Below are 13,441 nucleotides of genomic sequence, written 5' to 3'. Positions count from 1 at the left end.
AGTTGTGGCGGCGGGTCAGTCCGCCCCTGGCAGCCCCCTTGAGAGTGGCACCCGGGGCGGACCGCCCCCCCCCCCCGCTCCCCCTTGGTACGCCACTGTCTAGCACTGTAATACATGCCGCACTGTGTGTATTGTGTTCTGTATCTAACACTGTAATACATGATACTGCCCTGTGTGTATTGTGTACTGGTCTTTATCTAGCACTGTAATACATGATGCCGCACTGTGTGTATTGTGTTCTGTATCTAGCACTGTAATACATGCCGCACTGTGTGTATTGTGTTCTGTATCTAGCACTGTAATACATGATGCCGCACTGTGTGTATTGTGTTCTGTATCTAGCACTGTAATACATGATGCCGCACTGTGTGTATTGTGCTCTGTATCTAGCACTGTAATACATGATGCCGCACTGTGTGTATTGTGTTCTGTATCTAGCACTGTAATACATGATGCCGCACTGTGTGTATTGTGCTCTGTATCTAGCACTGTAATACATGCCGCACTGTGTGTATTGTGTTCTGTATCTAGCACTGTAATACATGATGCCGCACTGTGTGTATTGTGTTCTGTATCTAGCACTGTAATACATGCCGCACTGTGTGTATTGTGTTCTGTATCTAGCACTGTAATACATGATGCCGCACTGTGTGTATTGTGTTCTGTATCTAGCACTGTAATACATGATGCCGCACTGTGTGTATTGTGTTCTGTATCTAGCACTGTAATACATGATGCCGCACTGTGTGTATTGGGCTGTACTCTGGGCTCTGGCACACTGCCCTGCTCTCCCTCACATGAGATGCAGGGGTGGAGATTCTGTTTTGGGGCTTTTCCAGATAAAAGAAGCTGAATCAGTGCAGGACTGTGAGGACAGAGACCGGGGCCGGAACAAGCAGCAGCCGTCTAGATCACAGCTGACGGGACAGAACGGGCTGTGGATCTCTGGGGATTCTGCTTCTGGATACACGGAGCACAGGAGTGTAAGTATATGAGGACTAGGGCTGAACTAGACATCTATATCTATTTATCTATCCATTTATTTATATATATTAATATAGATATAACATTAAGACCACCTGAAAAGTGTGCATGACAATGGGGGTCCTGATATAAAACTGCTTAGTACAATTCTACAAATAGGTATCTAGTTGTGATCCTCAAGTCTGCATTAAGTGGGATCTTACTAATTAAAGGAGCATAATGGGGGCAATTATTTAAAAAAGTGTGCATATAGGGGGATCCTACTAAATAACGGTGCATAAAGATGGGATCATGTTAAATAGATGTGCATATAGTAGGGATCCTACTAAATAAGGGTGCATAAAGTGGGTCTCCAACTAAATAACGGTGCATATAAATCCTATGAAATTAGGATGCAGGAAGTGGGATACCATTAGATAAGGATGCATAAAGTAGGGATCCTACTAAATAAGGTAGCATAACGTGGGGATCTTTAAAATAAATGTGCATAAAGTAAGAATCCTTTTAAATAAGGGTGCAAGGAGTTTGGATAGTAGTAGGTGCATGAACAAAAGTGGTCTTCCTATGAAGCAGCCCCAGTTCTATTAGAGCTCCACATTGCAGTCATTTATAGAGCTGTCAGTGATGACTTCTTTGTCTTCCTCTAGGTATTATTGGGGATCCTCAGAGGTGTTCCCTCCAGTGTAGTGGACCGCCATTACAATGTTGTGGGTAGTGTTGCTCCTATCTTGTGGGGTCCCCGCTGCTTTTCTTCCATCACCCCGATGCCCAGCCCGCTGTGATCTCTCCTCCTGCCCGCCAGCACCCACAAACTGCCCATCTGGAGAGACTGCTCTGCGCTGTGGGTGCTGCGCAGTGTGCGCTGCAGACGAAGGGGAGAGATGCGGGGAGGGACCTGCGGATCCTATTTGCGCCTCTGCCCTGAGTTGTGTGAAGAGTGCAGCAGGGGGTGCCCGGACATGCCAGTGCCCATCACCCCAGCCTGTGTGTGGAAGTGATGGCAAGACATACAGCAGCCTGTGCAAGCTGCAAGCAGAGAGTAAAGCAGTGCAGATCCAGGGGTCTGCAGCCATCATCCCCATCCAGAGGGGAGACTGTCAGCAAGGTAAGGATACCTGTGTTTAGTCAATATGGTTGCTTATCAGGGACCTGCACAGACATTTTGGAGAGGCAGGGGCTGAACTGGAAAAAAAGGGCACTTCCCATAATTATTTATATAAATGTCCACATAAGAATGCCAGACTGCCCAGGGAACTTTTAGGATTAACATCAAAAGGGCAGGGGCTCAAGCCCTCTTTCTAGTTGTCAAAATCATGGGTTTTGTCTTGACAATACCCATGATATTTGACATAGTCAATCTGTGCACGTCCCAGTTGCTACTGTTTCCATAGGGCAGTGTTTCCCAACCAGTGTGCCTCCAGCTGTTGCAAGCTGTCCGGGCATGCTGGGAGTTGTAGTTTTACAACAGCTGGAGGCACACTGGTTGGGAAACACTGCCATAGTGGTTGTCTCAATGTCAAACTGCGTATGTATGAAGTGATACATCTCCCACTTTTAAATATGTGCATGTGACATTGTGGGGGATGAGAATGCACTTACTTTAGGTTGTTACCTGTCACCCTTTACTTGCAATAATACTTTGCGTATCATTGACTTACAGTGGTCATTTAGGGTTGCAGCTTCAGGATATATCTGCATTTGCAGCCCATGCTTCAATGCATCTATAAATCCGCAGCAATCTCATTATTTGTATACAGCTCCTATGCAGAGCTATGTAACGTTCACAGTATGCATCAGCAAACTGGCAAAACGGTATGCCGACATATACCATGCCATACCTGCGCCATTGCACCTAACGTATTCTAACAGTGCCCATTTCTAAGCATATACAGTCTTTTTGTGGGTTTTCAGTGCCCTGAATGTAGTCAATATTAGACTATGTTAAAGGGGTACTCCGCTGGAAATTTTTATTGCAGAGAGCACTGTGGTCAGACAGAAAAGAAATTCAAATAGAAAAGAACTTCCTCTAGAGCATACAGCAGCTAAGTACTGGAAGGATTAGGTTTTTTAATAGAAGTAATTTACAAATCTGTTTAACTTTCTGGCACCAGTTGATAAAAAAAAAAAAAAAAAAAATATATATATATATATATATATATATATATATATATATATGTTTTCCACCGGAGTATACCCCTTTAAGTCCTTTGAAGTCTGGCTTGGATATGTCATCTCCCATGCCAGTATGCCGATGTATACCATGTACACAGTGTTGGTTTAGCCTAAGCAAATAGTGAAGGCAGTAGCACAACTACACAATCTCTACTTGTTCTTTGTAAATGGGGACATTCATCTTTATGTACATAAATTTAATATTTCATATTGAGATGTTTGAGTGACAATACCCCACATATGAATTTCCAGTGTTAGACTCTAAGAGTATTGCAATAAGGCTGTGTTCACATTGTGAGAGTCTCCCTTTAGAGCCTCCCTCGGTCATTTTGTCAGATTTGACAGGAAGAATATGGCAGCATGCAACGGGATTCTTCATGTCAAAATGTTGGCCACCGTCACCAGAACCTCATTCAGTCAATGGAGTCCATCAGTGTTTGACAGTTCGGCACCGCCATCTTTGTTTTTGTTATAACGTGAACCATGCTGGTGGTGTGAACAGAGCCTAAGGCCCCTTTCACACTACAGGTATCCTCCTGCTTTTTTACTGCTGTTATTTTACAATAACGGATGGAAAAAAAAAACGGATACAATAACTGGTAATAACAGATAACTGATGACCATCATCCGCTATTTTTAATGTTTCTTTTCTTAAAAAACCTGATGTTGTTCATCCGTTATCATCCATTATTACCAGTTACATCCGTTTTTTTAAATCAGGTTTTTAACCCTTTTTTTGTAAAGCTGTACTGAGCATGCTGAGTACAAAAAATGGATGTTAAAAAACCTGACAATAACTAACGATAATGGATGTTTTTTTTTTTTAACATCCGGTTCCCATAGACTTCAATGTTAAATTTTAACGTCCAGTTTTTCACGTCCACATGCTATTACTAGCAGCGGGTTTCATGCTGCGGGAAACCTGCTGCGAGTTACACTACCATTGAGTTGAATGGGTTCACAGACAGTCCGCAATAGTATCAGATTGGCGAACTGTTCGCGGACCCATTTAAATGAATGGTAGCGTGACTCGCAGCGGGTATCCTGCAGCGGGAAACTCGTTGCTAGCTACTAGCGAGTGAACGCACCCTTAATCTCATTATATAAGCTATAATGGGATTTTCTTATACCAGTGTTTCCCATCCAGTGTGCCTCCAGCTGTTGCAAAACTACAACTCCCAGCACTTCTGGACAGCCAAAGGAATGCTGTCCGGGAATGCTGGGAGTTGTAGCTTTGCAACAGCTGGAGGCACATTGGTTTGGAAACACTGTCTTATACAGACAACCATTTCACATGTGCCATAATAGGGGAGGAGGACAAAGTTGAGAGAGGTCAACCTGGCTCTTCTGTATGTAACATGGTCAACCATTAGATTGAATTTCTGAGATGTTAGATAATATTTCCTTTCCACGTACTAAGCTACTTGCTAGGGATTTCGGAAACTGAAGTATTTGTAAGGACAACCCCTTTTAAGTGGTACTTAGGGCATTCTCCACATTCTTGGAGCTTTCCCTGGCACGTGGCCCTGCTTACTTACAGCAGTATGTTGAGGGCAACCGCCATCTCAATCCTGTATTCACTTGGACCTTTGGTAAGACCTCCACCATGCACCACTGTTTCACCATGCTCTTATGAATTGATGTAATGTAAGGTTTTCCAGCCTTCGTGTAGGTGTCCGCAGCCTTACATTATGAACACGTGATAGGGCAGATGGTATTTCTGGAGGATAAGGAATGTGTGAGCCACATCCAAACTGGTGAATGACCATAGAAGATCTGAGGTTTTCCATAAAATCATCTTTACTGTAGCTAGTGAAGGAAACGTTTCTCCAGGTTTAACCACCAAACCTGCCCCATAACCTACGCCTCATAATTCGTCCACCACTTTCTCTGTTACAGGACAGAAGGACCCTGACAGTCCTCGCTATAAATACAACTTTATTGCTGATGTGGTGGAGAAGATTGCACCAGCTGTTGTGCACATTGAGCTGTTTCGCATGTAAGTTCTCACGTGGTGTAAATGGGGACATAAAATTACAAGTAATGGGCAGGAGATTTTTATGTCTCCAGATGGAGTAAGTTAATCTTAAGACTGACATAGGTTATGGGCTTAGTGTAAAGTGTGTCCAACATAACAGTAAACACATTCCAGCCATCAGCTGGGGTTTATGTTGACTTCTCTTCTGCACCCTGAGGTGTTTTAGGTCCATGTCCTGGTTTAGTCTTCTTTGAATGAAGTCGATTAAGAAATCTGTACACAAATATATAGATGCCAAGTTGCCAACCCTTGTTTCGGAAGGCCTCTGTATTCTACATTACTGCATGAATCACGTTTTCCCTTAGCTACTAACCTCATTGGAATTGTAAGCGCAAAATTCTTTGCTTTTTCATTTCCTAATTCATCTTTATTAAAGGAGTCATCCAGGGATATAAAAACAACAGCTACTTTCTTCCAAAAACAGCACAACACCTATCCTCAAGTCGTGTTTGATATTACATATGGAACTGAGCTAAAATACTGCACACATACTGAGGACAGGAGTGGCGCTGGTTTTGGAAGAAAGTAGCTGTTGGTGTTCTATCCCTGGATAACCCCTTAAAGGTTGACACTCCATATGCTAACATAGAGCTCTGAATCCTCCACCATTTCTATGCCTAAATTCTTGCCTACTGCTATGACTAGAAGGAGCTTAGGAGCTAAAATGCTTTGCATAAGCTCCCCCAAGGGGGACCCTGTCATCAGGTTATACCCTATATGTTGGGTGTCAATGAGTTATATGGAGTAAAATCTTCTTTCTCACTATGCCCTCAGGTCCTGCTCCCTATCCTTACTCATGAAGAAAGTGACTTCTAAACTTGCTTAGTGCCATATTCTAATGATCTTGACCTAGTTCGAAGGGTTTGTGGCTTTTTGTAGTAGTCACTGTTGTGGCGGCCACTAATGCTACTGACTGGGGTGCAGGGTGTATAGATCCTATGCATGACTCAGGGTGGTTAGATGTATCACTTTGTGACGCCAGGGCACCGTTAACACACACGATCCGAGGATACGACAGCTTCTCCTGGGCCAGGCGTGGAATAATAAATACACCGATGCCAGGTTACGAATGACTGTATTTTTAATTTGCTGGATGTAGCAGATCTTAAAGAATACAATCTCTGGTGCAGAGGGATGGGAAGAGTGGAACCCGGGGAGCCTGTCACCTTGCTGGGAATTGTAGTTGCTGTTGAATGCAGCTTTAAGATTATTAGCAACACACACTGACTTGAAAGACTTAGCCTGACTTTGAGATTTTGGTAGACCTCTTCTCACTTGGCTTCTCCTCAGCTTTTTAGCTGGAACACACTTCCCTTACTAAAACTGGACTGCAGCTCCTTTCTACCTCAACTCCAACTCTAGACTGACTTCTTCCTCCCCCCAACACTACATTAAGAGTTAGGTTTGGGGGTCTCCCACTGGGCATCAGGGTCACCTGGTTCCTCTCCCACAATCCCCCAAAGGCACAGAGCACAAACTAACACACAACGTAACACAACAACACTTTTCACTATGACAGGTCAGACAGCAGAGCTGTGGGCCCAACACACAGACAGTGAAGCAATCTCCGGCCCACAAGCCACCACAGTCACCGCTGCTGTAAATCCCTCCTACTAGGCATGATTGACAGGCTGTCAGAAATATCCAATATACATACCCAGTACTAAATATAAAAAAATAAAAAAACAAGATTGTATTGTGTTTTGTTCAAGAGAAGATTCTAAAACAATGCCGTCTCCTGTTTTCAGGTTCAATTTTTTTGGAAAACGGGAAATTCCAGCAGCCAGTGGCTCCGGCTTCATTGTCTCAGAAGATGGGTTGATTCTTACCAATGCCCATGTGGTCACAAACAAGCAAAGATTAAAAGTGGAGCGCAGTGACGGGTCCACGTATGATGCCAAAATCATAGATGTGGATGAAAAAGCCGACATTGCCTTAATCAAAATCAAAGCAAAGGTACAGAGCTATATATGTCATGCCCTATAAAAGTGATCTTTAGCTGTTAGATAACTAAAACCCAGCATGCTGTATCAGACTTTTTTCTGTTGTGGTAGGCTGATGGTTGTAGTTTTTCAACTGCGAGACACAAGTTGGAGACCTTTTCTCTATAAGATCTTGCATATTAAAGGGACATCATATCTCCTATCCAAAGGTGGGGCCCCCGAGGTCTCGGCATCATGAGCGGGGCATGGCCGTGACATCACGAGGCTCCGGCGCTGCACCTAACACTCTAAACGAACACCGGATGCAGCAGGGTGATCATGGTGGTCCCCAGCGACGGGACCCCCGCCATCAGACATCTTATCCCCTATCCTTTGCATAGGGGATAAGATGTCTAGGGGCGGAGTGCCCCTTTAATTTACTATATTCTTGACACTTACTGTACCAGTGTACTATAACACCTCCCAGACCTAGCTATAAGCACTGTGGAGTTCTGCGGCCTGACACCTGTCCTGTTTGTAAGATACTGGCTCTTTGGGGAAGGCAGTAAGAACATCTCTGAGTTACATCCAGTCTGCATATAAAATGTTTTCAAGTGCAATATTTGAATGTAAGAGCGATGTAAGAGGTTTTGGAGTAGGACCATAGAGATTTTCCATTACATTTTTAGTTGTGAATGCAGGGTCCACAGTGACACCATTCAGATGGATAACTGTGCATGCTCTTCTCACTTTGTTCACCTAAGGTCCATTGATACACATTCCTACATGAATACGGAACGATCAAAGCAAGGGAAGCTGGGGTCAACCTGTGAAGTGACACATGTAATGAGGACTGAGTGCTGTATTAGACAGGGAGCCTAAGACCAGAGAAATGAGACATAGTTAGCTGTGTACACTGTACTGGAGCCAGAGAGTAGAACTCACTAGATCTCTCTAGAAGTGACTGACAGCACAATCCTATGACTGTACACAGTGCTGAGTACTACAGAACTGTGTGTGTCTTACATAGCTCCCACTCCTTACAGGTTTTTTTTTATTATAACTGCTGGTGTTGACAAAATGTTTCACTATTAAAGGGAACCTGTCATCATATTTTACCATATCATAGCAACCCCTTATATATGGTAAAATCTTCTTCCTCACCATCCCCAGGAGACATTCCTGACTGCAGGAATGGTGAGGATATATAGTTTAAACTTTGCAAAGAGAATAAATGGGTTGCTGGTGCTTTGCGCACGTGCAACGGCTCACCCAGGAATGATCTGAATTTACAGTGTTTATTCTGTCCAGTCCATATGCTTTTGCACTTGTAAAACTGCACTGAAGAAATAAAAGAAATACCTTTGCATGAGAATCTGGTGAGTGCGGCCCATTAATTCTCTTTCCACAGTTTCTTGTATGGATTTTCTACCTTTTGGGCTGATTGCACCCCAGCGTTTGTGGAGTGAATCGATACATGGAGTGTGCTGCTTATGCTACATTTAGGGGTACAGTGCCAACTGCTGTGACTTTTTTTTACATTGATATATAGTTTAAAAGTGTTCCCCACCAGCCCCAAAAGTAGTCCCTGGGTGGGGAGCTATACTTATCTAGCCCCACTGCTCCAGCTGTAATCCTGCCCCCTCAGCGTAATTGACAGCCCGGGCACTGCCCGCATCATTGCTGCGCTCCGTCTGCTTACAACATGTTTACAGCTGAGAAGACGGGACTAGGTGAGTATAGTTCCTCCCCAAGGGGACTACTTACGGGGCCAGCGGGGGGACTAGCATAAACACAATAGTAGAATTTAAGATAAACATTAAAATGATGATTAGTACAATCATAAAGATCTGTGCAAATTCCTCCGAAAATCCCGGATGCATGTGTTTTATTTCTGCTTTTTTTTATTATCACGGATTGTAGAAAAAAGTCCCCAGTTTTATGGATTCTCCAAGAATTTACAGACAGTTGGCAACCCTAGAGGAAAAAGCACTGCTCCATTGAGGAAAAGACTATTTCTAGCCACTCTCGACTCTTGCTAATACATAAATAAATCTTATAGACCAGACTAGGCCTGAAAAGGTTATTCCACTATTGGAAAGTGATGATGTATCACAAGTCAGTGGGGCTGGGCTGTAGTTCCTTGTACAGCTGGCCGCCAAGAGCATCACTTAGCAGAGAAAAGGGCCACAACTTCTTCATTCTCAGGATTGGTGAGGGCCGCAGATGGTGGTATCAGATGCAAAACTGCTGCAAAATGTATAATGTGTATATGGCCAACAAATAATGGAAGCAAATGGGCCCCACACATAGCCCAGTGATGTTATTCTCCCCACATGATGGTCTCACCTTGACATATGCTCTGTAAAGTAATGCTGATCTATGAGATTAGGGCTCATTTGCAGCCTGTGGCAGACCATGCAGTAGAGCTCTAGGTTTCGTACTACAATAATTGTTTAGACTACCTAAATTGTGGAGGTTGTGTAACCTTTATGCAATAAAAACAGTGCAGAAAGGTTACACTTTATGCAATGTTTTTATTCCGATGACATGTAATAGTATAGACATTTACAGTGTTGTTTAGACACCTGATTAGTCATACGAAGGATAAGCGCCAGCTGGGACACAGACTATGGATTTTGACTCATTCGTCATAATCCACATGTTTTTGATCGGTAATTAAAATAAACAAAAAAACGTGACTGTCTCCTTGTTAGTAAATATACGGTACATAAAGTAAGCATGTGGCGGGTGACTCACAATTTGTGCTTGTTAGATCCTGTCAGAATAAGATATGGCGGAATAGCCACCCATACAAACAAGGAGGCCTCGTCTCCCTGTAGGCGGCACAATAAATCAGCCAGGAAATCTAAAAGGACACCGATTATTGATGTATGAAGTGACTGGCACTGAGTCCTTGCCAGGTGTCGGCCCATTAAGATTAAACGTAGCCTTCAGTAAATCTTCCCTTCACTTAGACGTCTGATAGCTGAGTGACTCATAGGCAGCTGTATTTGGCTGAAGACAATGGCAGCACTTGGAGGACGGAGCATGACTGCACCTCCCCAGCTTTGGAACAGTACTGTGCTCTTATTCTTGGGAGAGTTAGAGAAAGAGCCGCGAAGAACGTTCTGAGTTATGAGAACAATGTGTCTATGGTTTTGGAGATTTCCTGCCTAGCAACAGTTACTTGTTATAAGACGGCACCTTTAACTTATTTATTTCAGTACTTGTGATCCGCGTGTTATTAATAAAATACCCATCACTCTCATAAATAATTATTTGGCTCTCTAAACCTGTATTCACTCTATGTAATTTAAATGCAAGCTAGGGGTCTCTCATCTGTTCTATATCACATCCCCAACCCCCTTTATGTCTTGGCTTCTCTTTTGTGCTGCTCAATGTTTCACTTTAAAGGGGAACTCCACTGGCCAGCGATCGGAATTAAATGTTCCGAATGCTGTTTTCACGCTGCGGGGGTCAGCCACGGCCCTTGTGACTTCATGGTCACGCCCCCTCAATGCAAGTCATTGGGAGGGGGCGTGACAGCCGTCATGCCCCCTCCCATAGACTTGCATTGAGGGTGTGGCCGTGATGTCACGATGGGCGTGGCTGACCCCCCACAGTGCTAAAACAGTGTTCGGAACATTTACTTCTGAACGCTGGCCAGTGGAGTACCCCTTTAAAGGAATACTTCAGGAAAAACTGCTACATGGTTTTATGCCTGGTGCAAGGGGGCAGTGCATGACATGGGAATCCCTGTGTCATGGATCGAGAACTATGGGGCCCCCGAGCAAAATATTAGGGAAGGGAGGCTAGCTGATAAAGCCCCACCTACAGGTAAAATATGAAAATTATACCATGTCACAGCAATCTTTTAATAAATTACAATTGTTGTGCTCTTGAGGAAAGATTAGAGATGTTATACTGTAGAGAGGCCAGCTGATACTTGTAGTTCTCTGGCAGAGATGTTAGTGTCATGGCAGCTGGAAGGAAATGGCTGGACCACAAGTATCTTCCTAGTGACCACAGCAGTTTTGTCAAGGGGGAGTCTGCACTTTTGGAAACAGTCAGTGAACCCATAGTTATAGTGTCTGGGCGCAGATGTGGAATGCCTGTAATTTTGGTGCAAATAATGGCAGCCAGACACTTGTATACTGGGAATAGAACAGTATCTTTGCTGAAATATATCTTGATGCTAGGAGATAAATTGAGGCTGTCTTTGTAGGCACAGTAGTAGCAGTTCACAGTACAGAACTTCCTTTTGCTTTTGAAAGAAGGTTTTGTCCTCTGGCAAGCTGAATACATCTGAATACTCCAGGGGTGAATATGACTGTATTAATTCCTCCAGAAGCATTTTTTTTTTTTTTTTTATTAAATAGAATGCAAGTTGTACTTCATTGAAAGAGGGACCTTCATGGTTGGCTCCCTGTGGTAGACCAGTTTTGTAGAACTTTAGTTACTTACGTTTTTTGCACCACAGTTCCCTATTGCAGGGTGCAGGGCAGTAAGATTTGTGACATGGAAGTCACTTTGCACTGCTTCTGGTCCGAACAGAGGCCCATTAAGTGACCAGTATTTGCCGCACAGCACTTGTTCACCTTATTGTTTCTATTCAGGTGGTTGATTATGAAGTGTATAAGTGTTTCCTTAGGGTGGACTAGCTGTAGATTCATGGCATAGTGTGTAGCAGGCCATTGGTGCATACCAATACCATGTTACACACATACTAGGCACACTGCAGGGGACCACTCTGTAAGAAGTAACAAACAGAAACAGTAATGAACTACAGATATATGTGACAGCAATCTCTGCAGAGAGCAAGTGTTTGAGCTTTCTTCTCTACAGAAGCATATGTCAACAGATGAGAATCAAATGGCCCATCCAGTCTACCCAATATTCTGAACACTTTCAATAGTCCCTGGCCCTATCTTATCTGAAGGACAGCTATGTGCCTATCCCATCTATGCTTAAACTACTTTCTGTATTTGCAGCTACCACTACTGCAGGAAGGTCATTCCATGCATCCACTACTTTCCTAGTGCTTCATGATATTACTAACTTAATGATATAAACCTTTTCCCTCTAATATAAAACTCTGTCCTCTTGTGGTAGTAATTTTTTGTTTTGTTTTAAATATACTCTTCACCTTTACTGTGATGGTTCCCTTGTAACATTTAAAATTTTTTTTATCAAATGCGCTCTGTCTTGTTTTTCTTTGTTCATGTTAAGACCCTTTAACCTTTCCTGGTAAGTTATATTCTGCAATGTCCTTTAGTAGTTCTTCTCTGATCTTTCTCCAATGTATCTATATCCTTGTGGAGATACTGTCTCCAGTACTGCGCACAATACTCCAAGTGAGGTTTCATAAATGCTATGTACAGCAACATGAGCACTTCTCTCTTTGCTGCTTATACCTCTCCCTATACACCTATGAGCACTTCCCTCTCTACTGCTAATACCTCTCCCTATAGACCCATGAGCAATTCCCTCTTAATTGCTAATACCTCTCCCTATACACCCATGAGTACTTTCATCTCTACTGCTAATACCTCTCCCTATAGACCCATGAGCACTATCCTCTCTACTGCTAATACCTCTCCCTATACATCCAGGCAATCTGCTAGCATTTCCAGCTGATCCATTATTGTCTGCCTACCTTCATGGGCACAACATTTGCTAATTTCCAGTCTTCAAGACAACTCCTGTTACCAGTGATTGGTCTAAATAAATCTGTTAATGGTTTTGCTAGTACACTGCCAAGCTCTTTTAATAACCTTGGCTGTATCCCATCAGGCCCCTGTGACTTATTTGTCTTAACTTTAGACAGCTGATGTAGAACCTTTTCCTCTGTAACCACACATTTATCAAATGGTTTATTAATCTTCCTCCCCAACTGCGGTCCTTTTCCTTCATTGTCTTTAAAAACTAAACAGAAGTATTCATTGATCTTCTTCTACATATCTTCCTTTATTTTTTATCTAATTATTCCTTGTTTTTATTTACTTTTTTCATTTATATCTGAAAAATGTCTTATCTCCATTTTTCACTGACTGAGCTGGTTTCTCTCACACCTGTGCTTTAGAAGCTCTTATAACTTGCTTGGCCTCTTTCTGTCTAATGTTATTGATTTGCCTATTATTATGCCCTGTTTTTTTTTTTTAATTATTACTTACTTAAAACTACTTGTACTTATAATTACTAAATGCTAACTTTTTAGTATTTTGGCCTCATCTGTTTAGAACAACAGTGGTCTCTCACTTTTTTTTTTTAACTGACAAGCCTAACTGAAATATCTGTTGCCTTCAATATTGCAACTTTCTCC

At 42.8% G+C, this 13,441-nt stretch overlaps 1 protein-coding gene across 1 annotated transcript in view; it reads left to right on the top strand.

Annotated features, from left to right (window-relative positions):
* Nucleotides 1–871: 871 nt before the first annotated feature.
* The window catches only part of HTRA1 (HtrA serine peptidase 1), a 33,542-nt gene continuing 20,972 nt past the window's right edge, over nt 872–13,441 (top strand). Inside the window, exons 1-4 of the mRNA XM_056529717.1 lie at nt 872–983; nt 1,632–2,089; nt 5,056–5,155; nt 6,943–7,150. Of these exons, the coding sequence (XP_056385692.1) occupies nt 1,687–2,089; nt 5,056–5,155; nt 6,943–7,150 (711 nt within the window). The 5' untranslated portion in view covers nt 872–983; nt 1,632–1,686. The remainder of the gene's footprint in view (nt 984–1,631; nt 2,090–5,055; nt 5,156–6,942; nt 7,151–13,441) is intronic.

Source organism: Hyla sarda, chromosome 7 (genome assembly GCF_029499605.1).
Source record: "Hyla sarda isolate aHylSar1 chromosome 7, aHylSar1.hap1, whole genome shotgun sequence".
In the NCBI taxonomy this organism is placed as follows: domain Eukaryota; kingdom Metazoa; phylum Chordata; class Amphibia; order Anura; family Hylidae; genus Hyla; species Hyla sarda.
Note: the sequence above shows the minus strand (reverse complement) of the source record. Positions and strands in the feature narration are given on the sequence as shown.